The 23,568-nt window shown below is 39.9% G+C and overlaps 1 protein-coding gene across 4 annotated transcripts in view; it reads left to right on the forward strand.

Moving 5' to 3' along the window:
• The window catches only part of LOC130929706 (contactin-associated protein-like 5), a 178,971-nt gene that overhangs the window by 77,461 nt on the left and 77,942 nt on the right, over window positions 1–23,568 (forward strand). For all 4 annotated transcript variants that reach the window (XR_009066945.1, XR_009066944.1, XM_057857110.1 and 1 more), the window contains exons 5-10: window positions 2,465–2,686; window positions 8,660–8,835; window positions 8,916–9,041; window positions 14,438–14,708; window positions 21,612–21,755; window positions 21,826–22,000. Coding sequence is in view for 2 of the 4 variants with exons in the window: in XM_057857110.1 (XP_057713093.1) it covers window positions 2,465–2,686; window positions 8,660–8,835; window positions 8,916–9,041; window positions 14,438–14,708; window positions 21,612–21,755; window positions 21,826–22,000 (1,114 nt within the window). In the remaining 2 variants the exon portion in view is untranslated. The remainder of the gene's footprint in view (window positions 1–2,464; window positions 2,687–8,659; window positions 8,836–8,915; window positions 9,042–14,437; window positions 14,709–21,611; window positions 21,756–21,825; window positions 22,001–23,568) is intronic.

Below are 23,568 nucleotides of genomic sequence, written 5' to 3' on the forward strand. Positions count from 1 at the left end.
TTACCGAGATGAAAACATCAGCCCTGCTTTTCGCACATCGACATATTTTAATGAAGGCCAGCTGTGAAGCAAGCTGCCGTCCATTTATCCACTTCTGCTTTATCCAAAATCAGGCCAGGGGAGGTATCAGCTTTAGACAGGAAGTTCAGACATCTCTCTGCTCAGTGAATTTGTCGAGCTCCTCAAGGAGGATCCCGAGGGTTTCCCAGTCCAGCCGGAAAAATATTTTCCCTAGCGTGTCCTGAATCGTCCATGGGTCCTCCAACCAATGGGATGTGCCCGGAACAACTCACCAGGGAGGTATCCAGTTGACACTCTAATCAGATACCCAGGCCACTTCATCTGGCTAGTCTCCATGCGGACTAGCAGCGGTTTGTCCCAGATAATCGAGCTTCTCACCCTATCTCCAAGGGACAGCTTGGACACCCTGTGGAGAATAATCATTTCTTCTGCTTGTATCCGAGATCTTGTTCTTTCTGTCATGACCCACAGCTCGTGATCGGTATAAAGAGAGCTTCGCCTTTTGACTCGTCTCCTTTGTTACCACAACAGACCGATACAGTCCTCATTACTGATGCAGCACTGATATCCCACCTCTTGGTATCCCACTTCATTCTTCCCTCACTTGTGAACAGGACCCCAAGATACTTAAACACGTCCACTTGGATGTGATCCCTGACCTGGAAAAGGCGTTCCTTATTTTGTCGACTGACGACATTGGTCTAGGTGCTGATTTTCATCCCACCACTTCACACTCGTCTGTGAACCGCTCCAGTGAGAGTCCATCCATTCGTCCGTCCGTCCGTACGTCCATCCATCCATCCAGCTATCCATCCACCCACCTCTTAATCTGGGATTGGGTCACGGGGGCAGCAGCTTTAGCAGGGAAGCCCAGACTTCCCTCTCTCCAGCCACTTCAACCAGCTCCCGCCTGTGGGACACGCCTTAACACCTCTCCAGGGAGGCGTCCAGGAGGCATCCGAACCAGATGTCCGAGTCACCTCAGCTGGCTCCTCTCAAGGCGGAGGAGTAGTGGCTTGACCCTGAGTCCCTCCCGGATGACCGAGCTTCTCATCCTATCACTAAGAGAGAGCCCGGACACCCTGCGGAGGAAACTCATTTCGGCCGCTTGTATCCGGGATCTTGTCCTTTGGGTCACAACCCACAGCTCATGACCATAGGTGAGGGTAGGAACGTAGATCGATTGGTAAACTGAAAGCTTCGCCTTTTGGCTCAGCTCCTTTTTCACCTTTTTCACCACAATGGACCGGTACTGATGCATCACTGCAGATGCTGTACCGATCCACCTGTTGGTCTCCCACTCGTGAACAAGACCCCAAGATATTTAAACTCCTCTACTTGGAGCAGGATCTCAGCCCCGATCCGGAGAGGGCACACCACCCTTTTCTGACTGACAATGGAGCAAGTGAGAAGTTCTGCTGGATGTGTGTGTTGAATCTCTTTCTGACAGGGGATTCTGCCAGACGTTCCCAGCAGACCCTCACGATACTTGATGAAGCCAATGGAACAATATCGTCTGCAGAAAGCAGAGATGTAGTACTGAGGCTGACAAACCGCCTCAGTGCCTCGGCTACATCTAGATATTCTGTCCAGTAAGTAACTGTATATGCACAATTGGTGACCAAGGGCAACTATGCTGGAGTCCAACCATGGACAGAAGCGTATGTATCAGGGTGTCCAGTACCCCTTACCAACAGGAGCACCCCCCAAAGGGCCGTCTAAGGAATATGATAGAACACCTTCTCTCAGTCGACAAATGCATCTAGAGTGGTTGTGTAAACTCCCATACACCTTCAAGCACCATAGAGAGGGTGTAGAGTTGGTCCACTCTTCTTCAGCCAAGACGAAAACAACATTATTTCTCCTAAATCTGAAATGCGATTTCCTGAAAGACCCTCCTCTCCAGTACCCCTAAAAAGACCTTACCAGGGAGGCCAAGATTCTAATCCCCCTATAGTTCCGTCCCCTTTCATAAAATGGAGGAACAATATACCCCAGTCTATCAACCCAAAGGTACTGTCCCCATGCCCATGCAATGTTGCAGAGGCGTGTATATCAGGACAGCCCCACAACAAACTACAGGTGGAGCTCATAACCCTTTTGGGCACTGCCACCATGGAGCTTTTTAACCATCTCAGGTACTTCAACCCTAGAAGTAAGAGAGTCCACCACAAGTGCCCGTATGTGAAAGCGAGTTGGTGGAGTTGAGGTCTTCGAAACATCCAGTCCAAATGAACAAAAAAGGAGAGAAAGTCTTGAGAAATGTCTTTGAAGCCAAGATTAATGTTCCAAGCATGCCATCAAATTTAGGGTTCAAGTCATTTTTAGGGTTTCAAATGAATGTTTAAACAATAGTTAAACTAAACAGCCCAAAATGTTCCCAAACATCAAGAAATACAAAAGCAAGCTAACTTTGTGAATTAAAATGGATTATGCTCCTCAGGTTCTGATGTGATGTCGTTGGATGGTCAGGGCGGTGTCGTTTTGTTCTCATGGAGCAGCGCATCGAGGAGTTTATCAGACACAGAGCAGGAGGAAGTCTCGTTGAAGTTTAAGAGTCTGAAGAATTCCGGGATGCTGCTGCACGCTCGGGGAGCCTCGCCATTCGGATTCAGTGTAGAGCTTAAGGCGGGAAAAGTCATCATGGCCAGCACAGGAGAACAAGGTAAAAACAAGGGGTAGGGTTTCAAACCAGGGTTAGGGCTTCACGTTAGAATTAAACATCAGGTTTTAAAGACAGGGTTTTAAATAAGTTTCAAGCCTTTGTGGTTTTCAGATCATGCTGAAGATAACATGAAGCTTGCAAATGAGGGTTTTAAGATGGCTTTGGAGTATTAAAATAAGACTTCAAGCATGAGTTGAAGTTTGATTTTGAGTATTTATCTATTTCAAGATTAGGGTTTGAAGACATGTTCTGGTTTTCAAGCTAACATTAGGTTATCAAATGAAGTTCTCACAATAGGATTTCAAGAACGGGGTTGATATCAAATTAGGTTGTTTCAAGCAAGATTTAGGATTTGGTTTTAATCCAAGCGTAAGGTCACAAATAAGAGTTACCGTATTGGCCCGAATATAAGACGGTGTTTTTTGCATTGAAATAAGACTGAAAAAGAGGGGTTTGTCTTATATTCGCGGTCTAGACATTATACCTATTTACGACGCTAGATGGCGCCAGATATCATTGAAGCGATGATCTGTCATGACAGATCTCAGCTACTCTCAAGTTTAACCAGTTTGCAATATTTTATTGCAGTGTTTTTCCTCATTCAGATTTGTTTCAAGACTACAGTTACAGTTAGACTTCACTTTGATGGTTAATGCAGTTATTGCAATTTTGTTGTTTTATCACAATAGATTGGTTTATTTACATTTCAAAAAACAGAAGCCATTCATTTACGAATGTGATTGCACTTTAGTCTACATATTTAAATGTTCAGATATTAAGATTTGAATGAGGCAAAATAACATGCTTTTTCTCTCAAATGTATTGTTATAATCATTTGTTTCGGATGTAGTGTAATTATTTTCTGTATAAAAATTAATTTGGTGTTCAAAAAGTATTTTTTCAAACTTGAGTCTTGAAAATGAGGAGGTTGTCTTATAATCAGGGCCGTCTTATATTCGAGCCAATACGGTAGTTTGAAGTTTAGTTTTCAGTTTCAGGTTGTCTTGTTTGCGTTATGTTTCTCAGTGAAGGCTACAGTTTCAAATGAAGTTATTGAACCAGCATAAGGGTTTCAAGGATGAGTTCCTGTTGTAAATCCAGATTTCTGGGTCTTTTTTCATGTTGATTCTCAAATTAGGGTTTAAAGTCAGGGTTAGGGTTTCAAGTAGGGTTGTACCGATCATGTTTTTTTGCTCCCGATCCGATCCCGATCGTTTTAGTTTGAGTATCTGCCGATCCCGATATTTCCTGATCAGGTTGCTTTTTTTTTTTTTGCTCCCGATTCAATTCCAATCATTCCCGATAATTTTTCCCGATCATATACATTCTGGCAATGCATTAAGAAAAAAATGAATAAAACTCGGATGGATATATACATTCAACATACAGTACATAAGGACTGTATTTGTTTATTATGACAATAAATCCTCAAGATGGCATTTACATTATTAACATTCTTTCCGTGAGAGGGATCCATGGATAGAAAGACTTGTTTACTTGCTTTCAGTAAATGATACTGCAGCCATTTAACTTCTGCCCAAATGCATGATGGGAAGTGCAACCATGACTGTGCGTAGTGCTACCAATTGATATATCTTTCTGCGTTGGGAAATAACATAGGGTGTTAAGAAAAAGATCAATTACTAACTTTCTTCCCCACATTGCTTCCCACGATATTTGTAATTGTTGGGAGAGGAATTGTAAGGCTTTAGCTAATTGAAAAAAAGGCTCCAAAGGCTGCCATTACAGATTGAATGCGACAATGCGTGAGTGGGTCCAGCAGCGCATGCAATAATTGCGTTAAATATTTTAACGTGATACATTTTTAAATATATTAATTACCGCCGTTATCAGGATAAATTTGATAACCCTACCTTAAGCCTTAACTAAAGACTCTGGATGAGTGTAACATTTTATGTCTGTAACGTTAAATACAATTAGAAAACTATTTAATTTAAAAAATATATATATATATATATATTAAAAAAAGGCTTGTCCGATATTTTTTTTGCCAATTCTGATACTTTGAAAATGAAGTGATCGTGATCGAACATAACTCCGGACCGATCAGCATCCCGATCGATTGGGACATCTCTAGTTTTAAGTACGGTTTCAGGTCTGGTTAAGATCTCAAACAAGGGTTAGGGTTTCAAAATCAGGCTTCAACTTTAATTTCAAGGTAGATATTGAAGGTTGTTTTAAGGGTTTAATTTAGGGCTGCAGCTATTGATTATTGTAGTAGTCGATTAATCTAACAACAAAGTATTTCGAATAATCGAGTAAGTGGATTAGGAACATAAGTTGCATGCAAGAATAAATTTTAGGAGATTTAAAACAAAGAACTAAGATTGCACTTTCAAAAGAACATTAAATAAAAATAATAATACAAAATACAATTGTCGAGTGTTTCTTGAAACTATGTATAATTGCACTTTCATTGAAAAATAAATAAAAAGCTTAGACTCAAACGATATTAAAAAAATAAATAAATAAACAAATGAGGATCTAAGTACACCAAAAGAACAATATGCTAACTTGCATAGCAAAAGTCTGCTAGCTTAAATAGTATAACATGCTTTTGTTTGGGGGCGCTTAACAAATCATTCAAACACATACTGTATTCCCATAAAAAAATGGCAAGATACACGTACAAACTAAATTACGAATGCATAAAAAAAACATTAGCGCAAACAAAAACTTACCTTATTTTGTTCTTGCCAGGGAGCAGCTGGATTCAGCCATATTAAATGAGATATGTCATGTTCACTGTTGCCACTAGAGGGCAATGTTTACACCCAAATCAATAAAACTAAATGCAAACACTTTCAAAACAAACCATTGCAACGCCACTAATTAAGCAAGTACTCGAAGCGGCAAAATTTGATTCGAAGCTTTTTTTTTCTCGAATTACTCGAGTTAATCGATTAATCGTTGCAGCACTAGTTTAATTTGAACAAAGAAGTGGGCTGAAATGTAATTGTTAAAAGGAATTTCATTAACTTCCTCGTGAACTTTAATTTCCTACTTCTAGTTCGCTTCAGTGAAACTTCTCAAATTCTGTGTTCACCCCTCATGCGCAATTTTCACTCTGATGTAATCACATTCTGTTTGCCTGCTCTGGCTTCAAATGATGTTGCAACCTCTTCTCTTTTGCACTGAATTCATTTGTTGTTGATGCTTTTTCTTTCCATGTTTAGTTGTACAGATCAACACATTTGCATTGCAATACATTAAAAAACCCTACTGCAACTAATGCTGTTATTCCCTCTTCTATAACTACAATTTCTACGCACAATTCTACTATTTGAAACATTATTAGAAATGATAATACAACAATTATTGAGAAGAGTGATAAACTAATGTTACTTCCAATACTACACTACTGTTAATAAAAAAATATGCTTCCACTCATAAAAATAATGCCATAATATAAAACACGCCAACACAAGAGCGTTATAAAAACACATGCCAGCATTATGCATCTCTTTGTAAAAATAATTCTTATGATTTGCCACTCTTGTCAATCAAAATGGAGTCTTGTTATTAAATTTGAATGACAAACTAAGATATTTATTCCCAGGCCTGTAAATAAGTTGTTGACGAGAGACAAACTTCCGCCTCCTCATTTTCCGATGAAGATGTTTTTGTCCATCATACCCCTCCTCGGCCTCCCCAGACAGCACCGGATACATTTTTAACGCCTGCGTCGGGTTTGTTCTGGAGCTTTTCCTTTCTTAGTTCTCTCCGCAGAGCTGTACCTGGGGGAACCCGGTCCCGCTAATTTGGAGCCGCCGACGCTCATCCAAGATTTATAACGTCTCACGTTTGGTTTGAATGGCAGAATATTTGGCTTTACATCTCAACTTTTTGTTGTTCTGATGATGAAGATGATGATGAGATAAAACAACCCGACTTTCAACCTCCTGCTGGGAGAAAACATTGTCTTTGGAATACACAAAACTTTTCTTTCAACTTTATTTGATGTCTTTGTCAGAAAGTTGTGCTTTCGTTTTGTTTCGTTTAGTACTCAAATCAAACAGATGACAACAAGTCAGCACAAGTGTAAAATTCATGAGTCACAGCATTTGGCATTTAAACAATGATATTTTAAGTTGAAAAGCAGAAATAATGAACTGAAAAAAACTAAATAAAACAGAACAAAACAAAAAAACTCAGCAATACTCTGTAGGGAAAAATAATCACTGAAGCAGGTTTTTCTGGATTTGGTAGGTCTCTGTTGCACTCCTAGCTGGCCAGCAGCGGCAGTAACATACTATAGACCCTACTCACCTACGTCACAAAATGGGCGTGTCGCTGTTTCCGGCCGCCATATTGTACCTCTTTTTCAGACCTATTCTCATTGTTTTCAATTAGTCGAGCAAGTTATAGAGCAATTCATGGAAGCCCCGGTGTTATCTGACGTTGTAAACTCATTGGATCCGTTGCATAAAAGGCGTTACGTGGAAAAGTTTCAGTTTATCCATTCGCCAGATCCGTATTTGATGCCTAAATCGATGTTTTTCGACCCGCTGGCTTCGCCTGACATCTGATATCCTGATATTTACAACTATCTTGTCCACACAAAATCAGCCTATTCTCACGAAAGTTTGAAAAACTTTAAGAGCTTGGAGGTTTATAAATGCTACGTTGCTGGTTGGGTGAAACAGGTCCTCGTACACGAAAATTCGGCAGGAATCTTGTGCTCGGAAGGTGAGTTACGAAATTTTCCATTCAAAATCTTTTGTTCTTGCTAACATCCACTGTCAAGTCTAATGTATTTCATATTATTTGTCAATGGAGCTAGGGCTTTAAATGTTTATATGGTTTAGCGATAGCACTCTCACTATATACATATATAATACGTAATAAATATGAAGTGCGATAGCACTACTCTAGATTGTCCCTAGTTGAATTTATTTTTTGGCTTTTGACCTCAATAGTGAAATTGTAAATTAATTGTATGACAACTGTCTGATTATCCCCTTATAATTATATATTTTCAGGTAGTTCATTCACAACGTCTGAGTGTATGTTGTCGGCGATTAGCCTAGCAATGATCTTAATTGTGGTTGTCAGCCCAAAACCCTCTAAATATATATTAAATGCATCTTACCAGATATAAAATGACTACTACGTAATCTGTGGTAGTCGTTTGGAGCCCAGTTTTCTCGTCGAATTGCAGCAGTCAATCTCGGTCTCCTCTTCGGCTCTCTCGGAATACGGTAAAAATTCAAGTCTCTCCGTCTATCTTCTCTGTTTTTGCAACCGACCGCCACACACGACTTCACCATTTTGATTATTAATGTTAACGAGCAGAAAAACACGCCATAATAGGAGGAATTTACGAAGCGCTAATGCATTAACATGACTAGTATCCGGACAACATGGCGCGGGGGCGTGGCTGTGACGTCACGTGAGTAGGGTCTATAGATTAAGTCTCTCTCTGGTGATTTTCTTCTCTTTACATCACTAGTTGTTAGGCAGAAATGGCAGGTTTACCATAATTACAAAATTAACAAATGAAAAAGGCAAGATTGTTGTCAAACACAAACAAAATTAGTGCAGTGAGGAGCTACATTTTGTGATAACCTACTGTATTTTTAATAAATACGTGTTCCGAGGCGCACATTTTTTGTACCAGTGTATCATTCGCTGGATCTAGGGATCTTCCCTACTTGTTACAAATAATAGTTTAACAAGAAGGACACTGAATCCCCCCCCCCCCCCCCCCCCCCCCAAAAAAAAAGGTGAACAACTGTACCGTGTGTAATTTCTGAGGATCACAATTTTTGAGGCAGGTTCTGGTGGGTCCGGCCTCTTTTCTTGTGAGTCACTGCCCCACTTTCTTGAAACAATGTTTAAAAAAAAAAGTCAAAAACAAAACAAAAAGTTTTGTTAATGGGCTCTGTACAATTTCAAAATGCTACATTGTGTTTTTTATATGGTGGGTAACTGCTTTTGTTCCTTCCTAAGCAAGGAACTCTAATCCCGGGCGTAGGCATCTGGCCTCATTGGGCAGCCTCTTGGATGACCACCAGTGGCACCAGGTTGCAGTGCAATGCCATACCGCTCGATGCAACCTCACAGTGGACCAGCACATACAGACTATAGAGCTACCGCCACATTTCCACCACTGGCACATCCAGCAGGTCTTCCCAAAACTATAGCTGCCATTTGCCTTCTTATCTCTCCGTTAAACGTAACATTTATAATTCTGGTGTCCTCACAGTTAAGCATTGGTGGAATTCCCAACATCCCAGACGGGAGGTTCCAAGGCTGCCTGGAGAACGTCGCGTACAACCAACAGAACCTGATTGCGATGGCCAGGCGAGGTGACCGTCAAGCCACTGTGATGGTCAGTCTGTGGCAGCTTTTTGAATAAGGTCAAACGTCAAACAGACTGACAGTGATGGCCTTAACCTTTTGCGCTAATTAGCTTCAAATTTCATCAGTAACATTTTTAATCAAAGTAACACTTTCCCTACTCATTAACAACCATTATTGACTATACAGTGGGGCAAATAAGTATTGAATCAACCACCAATTGTGCAAGTTCTCCTACTTGAAAAGATTAGAGAGGCCTGTAATTGTCAACATGGGTAAACCTCAACCATGAGAGACAGCATGTGGAAAAACAAACAAACAGAAAATCACATTGTTTGATTTTTAAAGAATTTATTTCCAAATTAGAGTGGAAAATAAGTATTTCTTCCAACGAGGTCTAACAAGGTTTAACAAGGCTCCACTCGTTTCCTGTATTAATGGCACCTGTTTTAATTCATTATTGGTATAAAGGACACCTGTCCACAATCTCAGTCAGTCAGTCACACTCCAAACTCCACTATAGCCAAGACCAAAGAGCTGTCGAAGGACACCTTAAACAAAATTGTAGACCTGCACCAGGCTGGGAAGACTGAATCTGCAATAGGTAAAACGCTTGGTGGAAAGAAATCAACTGTGGGAGCAAATATTAGAAAATGGAAGACATACAAGATCATTGATAATCTCCCTTGAGCTGGGGCTCCATGGAAGATCTCACCCCGTGGCGTCAAAATGATAACAAGAATGGCGAGCAAAAATCCCAGAAGCACAAGGGGGGACCTAGTGAATGACCTACAGAGAGCTGGTACCACAGTAACCAAGGCTACTATCAGTAACACAATGCGCTGCCAGAGATTCAAATCCTGCACTGCCAGACGTGTCCCCCTGCTGAAGCCAGTACACGTCCAGGCCCGTCTGCGGTTCGCTAGAGAGCATTTGGATGATCCAGAAGAGGACTGGTAGAATGTGTTATGGTCAGATGAAACCAAGATAGAACTTTTTGGTAGAAACACAGGTTCTCGTGTTTGGAGAAGAAAGAATACTGAATTGCATCCGAAGAACACCATATCCACTGTGAAGCATGGGATGGAAACATCATGCTTTGGGGCTGTTTTTCTGCAAAAAGACCAGGACGACAGATCTGTCTAAAGGAAAGAATGAATGGGGCCATGTATCGAGAGATTTCGAGTGAAAATCAGCAAGGGCATTGAAGACGAGACGTGGCTGGGTCTTTCAACATGACAATGATCCCAAACACACTGCCAGGGCAACAAAGGAGTGGCTTCGTAAGAAGCATTTCAAGGTCCTGGAGTGGCCTAGCCAGTCTCCAGATCTCAACCCCATAGAAAATCTGTGGAGGGAGTTGAAAGTCCGTGTTGCCCATCGACAGCCCAAAACATCACTGCTCTAGAGGAGATCTGCATGGTGGAATGGGCCAAAATACCAGCAACAGTGTGTGAAAAGCTTGTGAAGAGTTACAGAAAACGTTTGGCCTCCGTTATTGCTAACAAAGGGTACATAACAAAGTATTCAGCTGAACTTTTGGTATTGACCAAATACTTATTTTCCACCATGATTTGCAAATAAATTCTTTTAAAAAATCAAACATTGTGATTTTCTGTTTCTTATTTCAACATTCTGTCTCTCATGGTTGAGGTTTACCCATGTTGACAATTACAGGTCTCGCTCATATTTTCAAGTGGGAGAACTTGCACAATTAGTGGTTGACTAAATTCTTATTTGCCCCACTGTAGATGTCAAATCCGTATGAACTTGGAGGGCTGGCAGAAATGAACATGTTTCAGTGTCATTTACGTCAATATATGTGCAATCCATTTGGACTGGGAGGACTAGTACATTATCATTCACTGCCAACTCTCCCAGTCTAAATGAATTTGGTTGTTTATTGCTGTCGATAGCGTCAAATGATTTAAAAGGTGATGTTTCAAAAATTTTTGGTTTTGTGTTTTTTTTTTTTTTTTTTTTTTTTGTCAGCACCTCAGCCTCAACAAATTGTATCTTGTCATTCGAATACATTGATTCATAGATGATGTTTGTCTCCGTATTGGCTTTTCATGATGAATGAGGCGTGGGGGAAAAGGAGTATCTCAACATAACGCCTTCATATTGGACATTTGGAGCTCCCTTGCTTTTTGAAATTCAGACACACCAGGGAGTCTTTCGACAAAAAAGATTGTACAAAAATGATAAATACTGAAGGAAGAAAATGGAGCTATTTGCATGCTTGGTTAACGCTCCAATGGAGGCCCTTCAAGTGATGTTCTCGCTAAAGGACAAAGACAGTGTGCATGTGTGTACGGTGACACTGCAGAAGCGGTACATAAGCCCCTCATGAACTTGAATGCACTCAAACGACACCACAAACATCATGTGTGTGAGTGTAGGCAGATTGAAGAGACGATAAAAAACAATAGCAAAAGAAAACAATGGCAATAACATAACTTCTGGTAGGAGAGTCAACAAAAAGCAATAACAAAAGATAACGATGGCAATAACATTTTCTTGTACTTAGTTTGAGAAGAAACATGCAGAGCGTGTGCGATAGAGAGCACAAATCAATAAGAGCATCTAACGTACTAGCTTACTTGACTAACATAGAGAAGAGAGAACAGATAAGCAATACCATAAAACAACAAGCACTAGCAATTGACTCATTTACTGCCACTGACGGAGATGGACGTTCAATCCATTTGAGCTGCTATGGCTGGCACATGATAATTCACTGCTAGTTGTCCAAGCTCAACTGGATTGGCACTACATGATTTAATTCTAAGGCTGGGCAAGTTAACTGTGAGTTGACTCAAAAAAATAATTGACTCATTTAATTTTTTTAATCGTGCATTAACATCAGAGCCAATAAAGAAAAATGTAAGCCTTTTTTCTGGGTCATTTGCGTCTGTAGTCTGAATTGTTTCAATTGAGAACAGAGAAGAGCAAAACAAAGCATCACTTCAGAGTGCTCTCCATTGGAGTGGTGACCCAAACATGTAGGCTAAATCAGAGTGTGCCACTTGTACCATACTGCGGTATGAAAAAGTATCTGAACCTTTTGGAATTTCTCACATTCCTACATAAAATCACCATCAAATGTGATCTGATCTTTGTCAAAATCACACAGATGTAAAAACAGTGTCTGCTTTAACTAAAACCACCCAAACATTTATAGGTTTTCATATTTTAGTGAAGATAGCATGCAAACAATGACAGAAGGAGGAAAAATAAGTAAGTGAACCCTCTGCCTAAGAAGACTTAAAGAGCAATTGAAACCAATTTTTACCACACAATTTAAGTCAGGTGTGTGCCCAATCACTGATGAGTGGTTTATAGCTGCTCTGCATGTATATATATATATATATATATACATATATATATATAAATATAAAACACATCTGGTAAGAATTGTCTTGATGAGAAGCATTGACTGATGTGCATCATGGCTCGGTCAAAAGAGCTGTCTAAAAGTCAGTCGACAGTCAGAGAAGTTGTCTGCAAATGGAGAGAGTTTGGCACTGTTGCTTCTCTCCCAAGGATTGGCTGTCCACCAAAGATAACGCCAAGATTTCAGCGCAGAATACTCAGAGAGGTAAAAAAGAACCTTAGAGTGTCCGCTAAAGACGTACAAAAATCACTGGCATAGTCCAATATCTCTGTGCACAGATCAACTATATGTAAAATTATGGCCACAAATGGTGTTCATTTGAGGACTACACAGAGGAAGCCACTGCTGTCTAAAAAACAACAACATTTTGCTCGTTTATTGTGCTCAAAAAGGCACTTGGAGACTCCATAGAGGTTTTGGCAACATATTTTGTGGACTGATGAAACTAAAGTTGAATTGTTTGGGAGTAACACACAACGTCATTGTGTGGAGGTAAAATGGAACAACTCACCAACATCAACACCTCATCCCCGCCATGAAGCATGGTGGAGAGAGCATCATGATTTGGGGCTGTTTCCTGCCTCATGGCCTGGACAACTTGCAACAATTTATGGAAGAATGATTTCAAAAGTTAAACAGGAAAAGAGGATGGACGCTGCAACAAGACAATGATCCAAAACACTGGCGTAAATCAACTTCAGAACGGTTTCAGAAGAACAAAATACACATTCAGGAGTGGCTATGTCAAAGTCCAGACTTGAACCCCATTGAGATGCTGTGCTAAAGACAGCGATTCAGGCCAGACATCTCAGGAATCTGACTGAGCTACAGTAGGTTTGTAGAGAACAATGGGCCAAGATTAGTCCTGATCGATGTGCCAGACTGATCTGCAGCTACGGGAAACATCTGAAGTTAGTGCTGCCAAAGGGAGGGGGCACAAAATATTAAATGCACTTACTTATTTTTCCCCCTTCTGTCATTGTTTGCATGCTATTCTCAATAAAATATGAAAACCTATAAATGTTTCAGTGGTTTTAGTTAAATCAGACACTGTTTTCACTGTGTGATTTTGACAAAGATCAGATCACATTTGATGGTGATTTTTTGCAGAAATGTGAGAACTTCCAAAGGTTCAGATACTTTTTCATACTACTGTATATGTTACTTAGCTATAGGTAGCATTACAAATTCATTCCGACTTTGTTTACCAAAGGGTCACTATGTAGGGAGGCGCTACACCAAATAACCAATAGGACATTAAGAGGGAAGGTAGGACAGATTTGGATACGACTATTGCTACTGTATATATTACTTTTGAATTAATTATCGGTTTGTGTGCATGAAAATGGAATTAATCGCATTTAATCGCTAGAACCACATGCTCACAATCAGGATTACCATTTTTAATAATTGCCCGGCGCTAATATAGTATGGTGAATATTAAATATAAATATTTTAAGAGCGGAACAATTACAGAAAAAAATACAGAACAATAAACATGAACAGTAACCGTATGAAATAACAACACCTTCTGGTTTCAAAACAAAATTGCTGACAAAGTAAAAACAGATAACAACAACAAGATTTTCTGTTTGTTAGTTTGTGATCTGAGAACAAATACTTCAACAGCTACTGGTATTTTTTTGACAAAGGATAGACAGAGTGAAAAGACAACAAAAAGAAAGAACAAAAGACAACAACAGCTGCCAGTACTGTATGTAGAGAGAAATGGTGGGGGAACAAAACAACAAAAGTAATAACCTTTGTTATATTGGAGGTGAATATAAATCCAGTCAATATTGTCATGATGTTGCATCGTACCACAAACAATCTGTCTTTCACTTGACTTTGTTTCTTTCGCCTCGTTTTGCTTTGCAAATGCTATTGGCTGCTCCTGGTTATGTTAATGTCCCGTTTAAGGAGACTTGCTGATGAGGACTACGGTGACCTGGCGGTCACACAGACACGCCCCCGCCCCCCATGCCCCCGCAATTGATTAATATTCATGCTTTTGTTGTTTGAATTCCCAGGGCAATGTCACCTTCGCGTGTGCCCACCAGACTCTTGCCGTAGCCGCCACCTTCCCCGGGCCCCGAGGCTTCCTCCAGTTGCCGGGGGCACCGTCAGCGACTGTGGGGGGAGTGTCGGTGGGGCTACAGTTCCGGACGTGGAACCGGGATGGTTTGCTGCTCACCTTCCGGCTCCCTCGGCAGGGCGGCGTAGTTTGGCTGTACCTGGACAATGCCCAGCTCAGGCTGCGGGTACAGAAGGCTAGCAAAGTACTGTTGGAACTCAAGACAGGTCAGTACAGCGTTAAATCACATTCTGAATGGTCCCATTTTTCACAACCCAAATTCACACAAATTGTCCCCCTATCACATGTTTTCATGTACAAGTCACACCCCCAAGTAAAAAAAAAAACAGTCATGTACATGAGAAAATTACAGTACTTTACGCTATCAGTAGCCACGTTTACATGCTGACTTTTATTCATACCGATTCAAATCATTCCGAATGGAAATTTCACATCAGCTGTTTACATGTCACTTAATCTATTCCGATCCAGCGTTTACATGTGTCTGCCTTTATTCTGAAAGGACGTTTGACAACTGCCGTCTGACATGCGCAAATTAATCAAAACAAAGCGTCACGTTGCAAAACATGGAGATCGATCGTCAGATCAGCTGCTGTTCTAACTTTTCGAGTGGAAACAAAACTTCAGAATGACACGCCGTTTATTTAAAAAGTTGTGTGGGTGCGCTGTGCGTGTGCTTGGAAGCCATGTTGCATGGGACGTTACTTACGTCACCAAGTGACGTCACCACGTCAGTACGGAGCATGTGCAGAAAGAACGCAACCAGCCACCATTCCGCTTCCCTGTTTACATGATATAATTTTACTTCTAATCGGTTTGGGAAAAGAAATATTCCACCCCTGTGAATCGGAATGAAATTCCATTCGGTTTGGGCCTGTTCATTCCGAATGAGGTGTTTATATGGAACACATTTATTCGGTTTGAACAAATATTCCGATTGTAATTGGAATATTTGGCTCCATGTAAACGTGGCAAGTGTGTCTATGGATATTCAGCAATTGGGCTTGTAGATTTAGGTTTAATAAGAAGGTTTTTGACTGGGTAGGCATGGTAAAGGGTCTTGCCAAGCTTGTCTGTGAAATTCTGGTTTGTGGATGGTGGTGCTTTGGATTTGAGCTCAGCAAAGATTTTGAGTAGCCTACAACATCAAAATATGGGTGTGAACTCTACTTGATTATGAGGGAGAGAAATGCGGACACTTTGGAATTGCACATGTTGGAATTTGACCTTTTAGCCAGATTGTCAGAATCACGCCAACCGGAACCGTACTAACGCAATTCCAACAACCCAGGCCGGCGCAATGTCTACAACCCAGCCAAAAGACCAAACTCTCCGCGCTCACCGTAGTTTTTGTCATTTTTACTGGACAGAAATATGAAGTAATGTCTGTATTTCCAGTGAGCAAATGCAGCCGTTTGTGGTATATCTCCTGCCTTTCACTGTTAGCATTCTGATGAGGCAGCAAGGCTATATTGTTGACCGCCGTGGCAGACAGCGCTTGGACAGCATGGTAATACACGTGACCCTTTTTTTTTTTCTGATGAGAAAACATAAGATGTGATGTCACTCCCAAACTCAAGAGCAATATTTTCTACTCAAATGCTCTTTGTACATGACTACAATATTCTTCATTCTACATACATTATGAGGCAACAACAAAATAATAATGCACAGGCACTAAGGAAACGAACTTTAATCAGATTACTGGCTTGAAAAAAATGAACGCAATAGATTGCTCGTTACTGAAAGAAAGTAATCAGATTACAGTAACTTGTTACTTAGTAACGTGTTACTGACAACACTGAGTGTTACTGTATATCACTGTGTATTGCAGTGGCCGATGCTTTTCTTTCAATGAGGGGAAGCTCGAAATGTGTCCACCTGAGAGTGCTTCGTGACGATGGAGGGGCACAGCGGCACCCGCTGCTCAGTAGGGAAAGAAACTAGAGTGCCAGAAGTCAGGTCTCCAAACACAAGCAGCTACAATAGAATAAAACACAAGAAATAAACTGGATTTCTCGTTAGTCATTTTTAACAAAACAAGTGTCACTAAGATGATTATGAAAGTCTCCGGTTCCACTCAAAACAATGGAATGAAAATTTAAAAATGCCTCCCGTGGATGTTAATACAACAAGATCGCTGATTCACTCATTTAGCAGTCAATCAAAAAGGGATTCAGCCTCAAACAGATAATTCGATCATCACGTGTAGTCACAAGCCACATCGTAACCAGTGATAAGAAGCTAATTCTGAACAAAAGTCGAGATTGTTGTAGTGCATAGTTAGTCAATGACATGTACACACAACAGTATACAGTACATTTGATCACTTATCTTTCGACATTTTGGGGGAAGCAGAGCTTCCCTTGTACAGCAATCGCCTATTGTCTATTGAATACAAATATGATGTACAAAAATATACAGTATTATGGCACACTGAGCCCTTATGGGAAAAAAAAACATCTTGAAAAAAGAGATTTACTGCTGTCCCGACAAGTATGATGTGATATGATATGATCCTGACTCTTCACCTTTTTCAGTTCCCCCTTAATAGTTGGTGTCATTGTGTAATAAATACTCTGAAAGTGCCTCTTTCACTGGCCAATAGGCCCCCACATGGTGTAAACCAGAAATACATCTCGCTGACGATGGCACTAGCATATTAATAATTAGTCTAGATCAGGGGTTTTCAACCCAGTCCTCAAGGCACACTGTGGGTCCTGGTTTTTGTTCCAGCCGATCCAGCAGAGACAGTTGAACCAATGAGGCTTCTGCTAAAACAAGCCACACCTGACTGCAATCAACTGATTGCACTTGTAAAACACCAGATTGGGGAAAAAGTGTTGTCATCTTGTTTGGTAAGAATGAAATCCTGCACCCACAGTGTGCCTTAGTGGAATAGGTTGGGAACCCCTGGTCTAGATGTTCTATGTATTTGTTGTTGTTGTTTGTGTATGTGTTTCTTTTCTTTCTTCTCTTGTGTTGCTTTTCTTCTGTCCCCCATAATCCCTTCCTGTTCGCTGCTTTGTCATAATAAAAAGGTATTTTGAATGATCACAATGGGAGTATATCAGACTCTCAATGTGAAACATTAAAACTGTTCAGACAACCCGGGCACTTAGACTTCCATTCTCTGTGTCAAACAGCTGAACAGGACAGGTTAAAAAAAAAAAAAAAAAAATGAAAGTGCCTAATCGACAATGTGTATGTGTGTGTGTGTGTGGGGGGGTCATTCCATAATAGTAATGCCATGTCCAAGTGGTAAATTTTCTGTGTTTGCCTATATTATCCTATTTACTACTATTTATTGGTTTTATACCTGCTGACAAGATTGGATGCGCTGCATGTCTTGTGAATCATGCAAAAACGAGATCTGACTTGATGTCGTGTATGCCAGTCAAAGGCTAGACACCAGGATAAATGGGCTTTTAAATTGATTCTAAGCTTGACTGGTTTACCTATAATGTAGTTCAAAAGACACGTTCAATACCAGGGAATGATAGACTAATGCATAGGTTTCTCTACCGACAAGAGGAAAGAGGACTTTTTTTTTTTTTTTTTTAATGAGGACGATGAAGATAATCAGCACCTTTTTTCAAATCGGTATGTAGGGATGGGAATCGAAATCCGATTCCAATTCGGAACCGGTGTTCGGCCATTCCTTACTACGCGGCGAAACGTCCTACACAATGCTCAGGGCGCTTGCGCATGCATTCACACGCATGCGCACATCGGTTAGAGGCGGCGATTACTCACTATTTTTGTTTTTATTTAGTTATTTAGAACCTTTTCACAGCCTCAAAGAGACTTTTTGCATGTATTACCCTCTCATACTTTTAACCATTGTGTTTTTTTGTGTTAGCTTTGAAGCAGTTGACCACATTAGTCACGTAGCGTTTTTAAACTGTCCTTATTTGATATAACTACATTTAAGTATTTTCTGCAGGCATTTTTTTAGTACCTTATTCCTGTATGCATCTAAACAAAACAAGTTTAGAGCGCACGGTAGTACTTTAGGTGTCAAATTCCACTAATGTAGGACGTTTCGCCGATGTAGGCTATTTTGGCAGAACACCGGTTCCTAGTGTTTCGAGGCCTCGACATCACAATGAAAAAGCCTTAACGATCTCTTTAACGAGTCCTGAAGACGCATATTGCGTCGTGACTGGCTTGTTGTCCAAACACATCAAACTAGCGTGGCGCCAAGAACCACCCGCTCCAAAGTTTGGCTACACTTCACCAGGAAAGAGGGTGAAAATGAAAGGTTACGATGGTTTAGCACGAGCATTGCAGCCGTAAACATAACAATGACAACAAGTAGGTTCAAACGCTCGAAAGTGTGTCTTCACTTCACGAGGAAAAATTACAACAAAACGACTTGCAATCATTGCAAGGTGGAGATAACTGCATCGGGAGGGAAGGTGGGGATAACTGCATTGGGAGGGAATAGACTGCACTGTCCTCACCGAGACAGCTATACAGCTAGCTAAACTCCGAAATGACGATACAGAAGACGTTGGTATAATTTGCTGACTTTATTCAACCATCACTTGAAGAGTGAAACTAAAAATTAAAAAATGAAACAAATCAATTTCGTCCCCAATAACAAACAGGTTTGCATCCACGTAAATCAGCGATGATTAGCTCCTAATTCAGTAATAACAAAGCAGTTAGCATGCGTTCGCTAGCATTAGCACATCGTTCAAACCACTACACAAGTGGATTTAAGTGTCCGATCGCGAGTGGAAACACACAACAACAACACAAAAGATGATACATACAGGCGTTGCCTCTGTAGATATTTTACAAGCATTAACAAAGATTGTAGGGTCGTAGCAGTGCTTCCCTCTCTCACTAACTCGCTCACTCGCTTGGATGCGGCATTTCTTCTTGGCGTGTAAGAGCGCTTTTCTTCACGTGAGCGCGTTCTTCGCGTGAGGAAGCGCAAGGGCGCTACCACTTGAGCGTGAAAGCACCATTAAAACTAAAAGACATGCATTTCAATATACTGGTAAATAATACTTTAACAGGGGTCCCCAAACTACGGCCCGCGGGCCGAATAAGGCCCGCCCCGACATTTGGTCCGGCCCCCTGAACAATACCAGAGAGCATTTTGATTTTTTTTTTTTTTTTTTCTCAAATGTGTTAATTATTTTCTGGCCTTTTTCTGTGAAGAACTCAGAGAGGGTTATTTGGTTATTATCTATTTGATTGATAGTGTTATTATTATTAATTATTATTATATTATATTATTATTTTTAATTTATTTACTTTTGTTCCGTGAAATATCCAGAAAGGGTTATTTGATTGTGGCTTTCTGAAAAACAATAATTTTTTAAAGGGAAAAGTTATGCGGCCCTCACTGGAAAAAGTTTGGGGACCCCTGCAAGTTTAACACATATTGCTAACGGCAGACCAACGACCTATATGCCAATAAATACCAATATTTTTTATTTCTATTAGAAAAATGTTTCAATAAAATGTTACACATTCTTGTTCATTTGCCACTTATTGCCTCAGTTAATATTGAGGCTTTGGGCCTCTTTTGACCTTGTTGTGAGTTTTTAAGGTTGTGACTTCTGATTAAACAAACTCAATACCAATCAAAACGTTTGTTCTTCTTTTTCCCCAAATTAGAATCGATAAGAGAACCGATAAAGAATCGAATCGTTAAGCAATATCGATAATGGAATCGGAATCGTAAAAATCCCATCAATTCCCATCCCTATCGACGGTATGTGTAGGAATTGATAGTTGAATGTGTGTGTCACCTTCTTAAGAAATTAGTCAAATTTTTATGACGTGAATGACAAATATTTCTCCAATTTTCAGTCAGAGGTTATGGTGAAACTAACCCATGTTATGGCTGCCATTTACTACTTGGCATGTGCGTGCCAGTTACCGGTTTCAAGTTTTACCGTGGTATGAAAACATCATGGTTTCAAAACCACTAAAATTTTCCGTCATTTTATGTCCCAAAAATGCAGCCAGAAATCTGTGGCTTGGAGCGGCAGCGCTCAACCCTCCCCCTCCGGTTGTTGCTCTGTTCTGTGTTTGTCAGTGACCCTCTGAGCTTTTACCCCCCTCAAAAAAGACAAAGTCGCTAATATAGCAGTACTTCAACTACCGAAAAGAACAGACTGCCACAGCTTAGAGGAGAAAGGACAGCAGGACCTCCAACATGATCTCACATTTAAGTGACCATCATCCGTCATTTTACATAAAATTTAAGGGAAGTAAACGCTGTCATGAACGTTTCTTATCAGCTACGAAAGTTGACTCCAGCGTGTTTAGTGTGTCTTGCGATGGTAAAAGAAATACTGTAACGTAAGCTTGTTAACAATGCAGATAACACGGCTCGTTAGCTTGCCAAGACGGTAACTAGTTTCCTCTCTACCATTAGTCTACTTTTGTAAAGTCTTCCGCCATTTTTAACATCAGTTCAAAATAACGTTTTCATAATACAGCCTGTTGTGTTTTTTCTCTCTGGTGACTACCTGTGTTGAGAGAGGATGGGTGTGTATGTGTATGATGTGTAAATAATGATACGAGTCATACACAGGCGCTCTGTCTCTTACTGTCGCTCTCCATTAATATTCAACTAATTAATATTAATCGTAGTAGTGGTATGTGTTTTACAAAAAATCAAGTTGATCATATATTGTTTAAGTCCAATTCTAGATTACCAAGGGTTCTTGTTCTAATGTTGAGCATCTTGAGCTGTGGCTTTGGGTTTAGTCTGTTCTTATTTATTATTTTAAATTATTAATTAAATTAAATGATAAATTATTCATTTTTGTTATTTTATTTATTAATTTATTTTAACATTGTATTCATGTTGCCAATTTGCAAATTTGTTGTAAAATATATTTTAAAAAAAAAATCCCGTTCAATGGAATAAAGTATATATTTTTAGCCCATACATCTCAAAATAACACATTTTAGAGCTATAACTGCAATACTGTGATACCGTGAAACTGCAGTATTTTTCCTTAAAGTTATCATACTGTCAAAATCTCCTACCAGCACATGCCTATTTAGTACAAAACAATATGAAAACGATAGACAGAGAAATAGTTAATTAGGAGTTTGTGTGGATTGGTTTTTAGGTTCTGGCCTGAATGACGGCCAGTGGCATTCAGTGGATCTGAATTCCAGGCGAGGACACCTTAGCATCACCGTGGACAAAGACGACACGGCTCATTCCAATCCCTCATTCAACATTGTCATCGAGAAGGACCTCTTCTTCGGTGGTAGGCGTAACTCCGCCGATGTTCATTAACCTTATACGCAGAAATGCTTTACATTTCTTGTTATTTTGAGGTTGTCCGGCGGAGGGAGAGCAGCAGGAGGCCTGCAGGAATCCTTTTGCCTCTTTCCAGGGTTGCCTTCGCCAGCTGACTCTGGATCATCAACAGGTGGACCTCATCCTGGTGCAGCAAAGGATGCTGGGAAACTACAGTGACCTCCTAATTGACATGTGCGGGATCATTGACAGGTTGGTTTTTATACTTGGTATTCAGTCCATTGGAATACACTTGCTATGTAACTTATTTACATCAAGTTTAATGATTTGTGCTACTATAATGTTCCATAATTTGATCCATACGCCTTTATTCACATTCCTAACCCTTTATGGAGCACTCCTTTTATAATAAAAATGAATACATATGTCAATATAATGGCGTACATGTTCCAAAAATGTGATTTCGACGTATGTGGATACCAGCTCTTGATAGTTAGCAATTACCGAAAATAGTCATTTGCCCTGTAAAGGGTTAATGTTCGTCTCTGACCTGCCACAATTCGATAATATAATGTTCTTTAATACACTGGGTCTAGATTGGACTTTACCTCTCATGCAAGAATTATGACTTTTTTTCCACGTTACAGGGCACTCATTGGCTGCCATTGACAGCGCAAGACGTCCAATTAATTTTGACTGGGAGGGGCGAATGAACGAAACCTCCAAGTTTAAATGCATTGGATGTCTAGCGCTGTTAATGGCAGGCAATGAGTTAAATACTATGAAAAAAAATGCTTTAGAGTGGTACTCGGTACCGCAAATAGTGTAATTGTTTTTTCATTTCATTTTAATTTAATTTTGCTTTATTAACATATTTTTAATTAATAAATGTATTTATAATTATATAAAAATGGTATTGAAAATAAAATTGATTAATAATTAAAATAATATCAATGATTTCAAACACTGTATTTATGTTTTTTTAATGACCAAAATAGTCACTTGTCCTTAAAGGTCTTAAGTGTCAACTGCAAGGGTTAAAGGGTTTTACAGAAAACATCAGATTTAATTTGCCACTCTACTCAAATATACCATATTTAAGATTGCAGCTGTACATTATGTTTCAAACCACATTAATGTACTGTATTTTCATTAAATATTCTACACTCTAATATGCTATTTTTACAGCATATTTAAAATTTAATATTCTACACAGTACTCTCTGCCATTGTGTTCTATAAAACTCAGATGGACGAGTATTCATTCATATTTCATAGTCCATGCATCTCTTTACACCCTTAGTAACATATACAGTGATCCCTCATTTTTCACGGTTAATGGGGACCAGAACACGCAGCGATAAGTGAAAAACCGCGAAGTAGCGAGCCCCCCGTAAAAAACAAAAAATTTTGAACAAACATTGAAAAAAAAAATTCTTTTTTTGTTGTTTTTTTGTTCAATGTATTTTTTCAGATCTATCATTGGAAAGAGATACATATAAGACATGTTCTTTTTCCCCAAAGAAAAATCAAATCAAATAAAAAAACTTGTCCAACTGCTCGTTAACAGTTAATTTCTAATCAGCCAATCACATGGCGGCAACTCAGTGCATTTAGGCATGTAGACATGGTTTAAGACAATCTCCTGCAGTTCAAACCGAGCATCAGTCTGGGGAAGAAAGGTGATTTGAGTGACTTTGAACGTAGCATGGTTGTTGGTGCCAGAAAGGCTGGTCTGAGTATTTCAGAAACTGCTGATCTACTGGGATTTTCATGCACAACCATCTCTAGAGTTTACAGAGAATGGTCCGAAAAATAAAA

This window comes from Corythoichthys intestinalis, chromosome 14 (genome assembly GCF_030265065.1).
Source record: "Corythoichthys intestinalis isolate RoL2023-P3 chromosome 14, ASM3026506v1, whole genome shotgun sequence".
Taxonomy (NCBI): Eukaryota; Metazoa; Chordata; class Actinopteri; order Syngnathiformes; family Syngnathidae; genus Corythoichthys; species Corythoichthys intestinalis.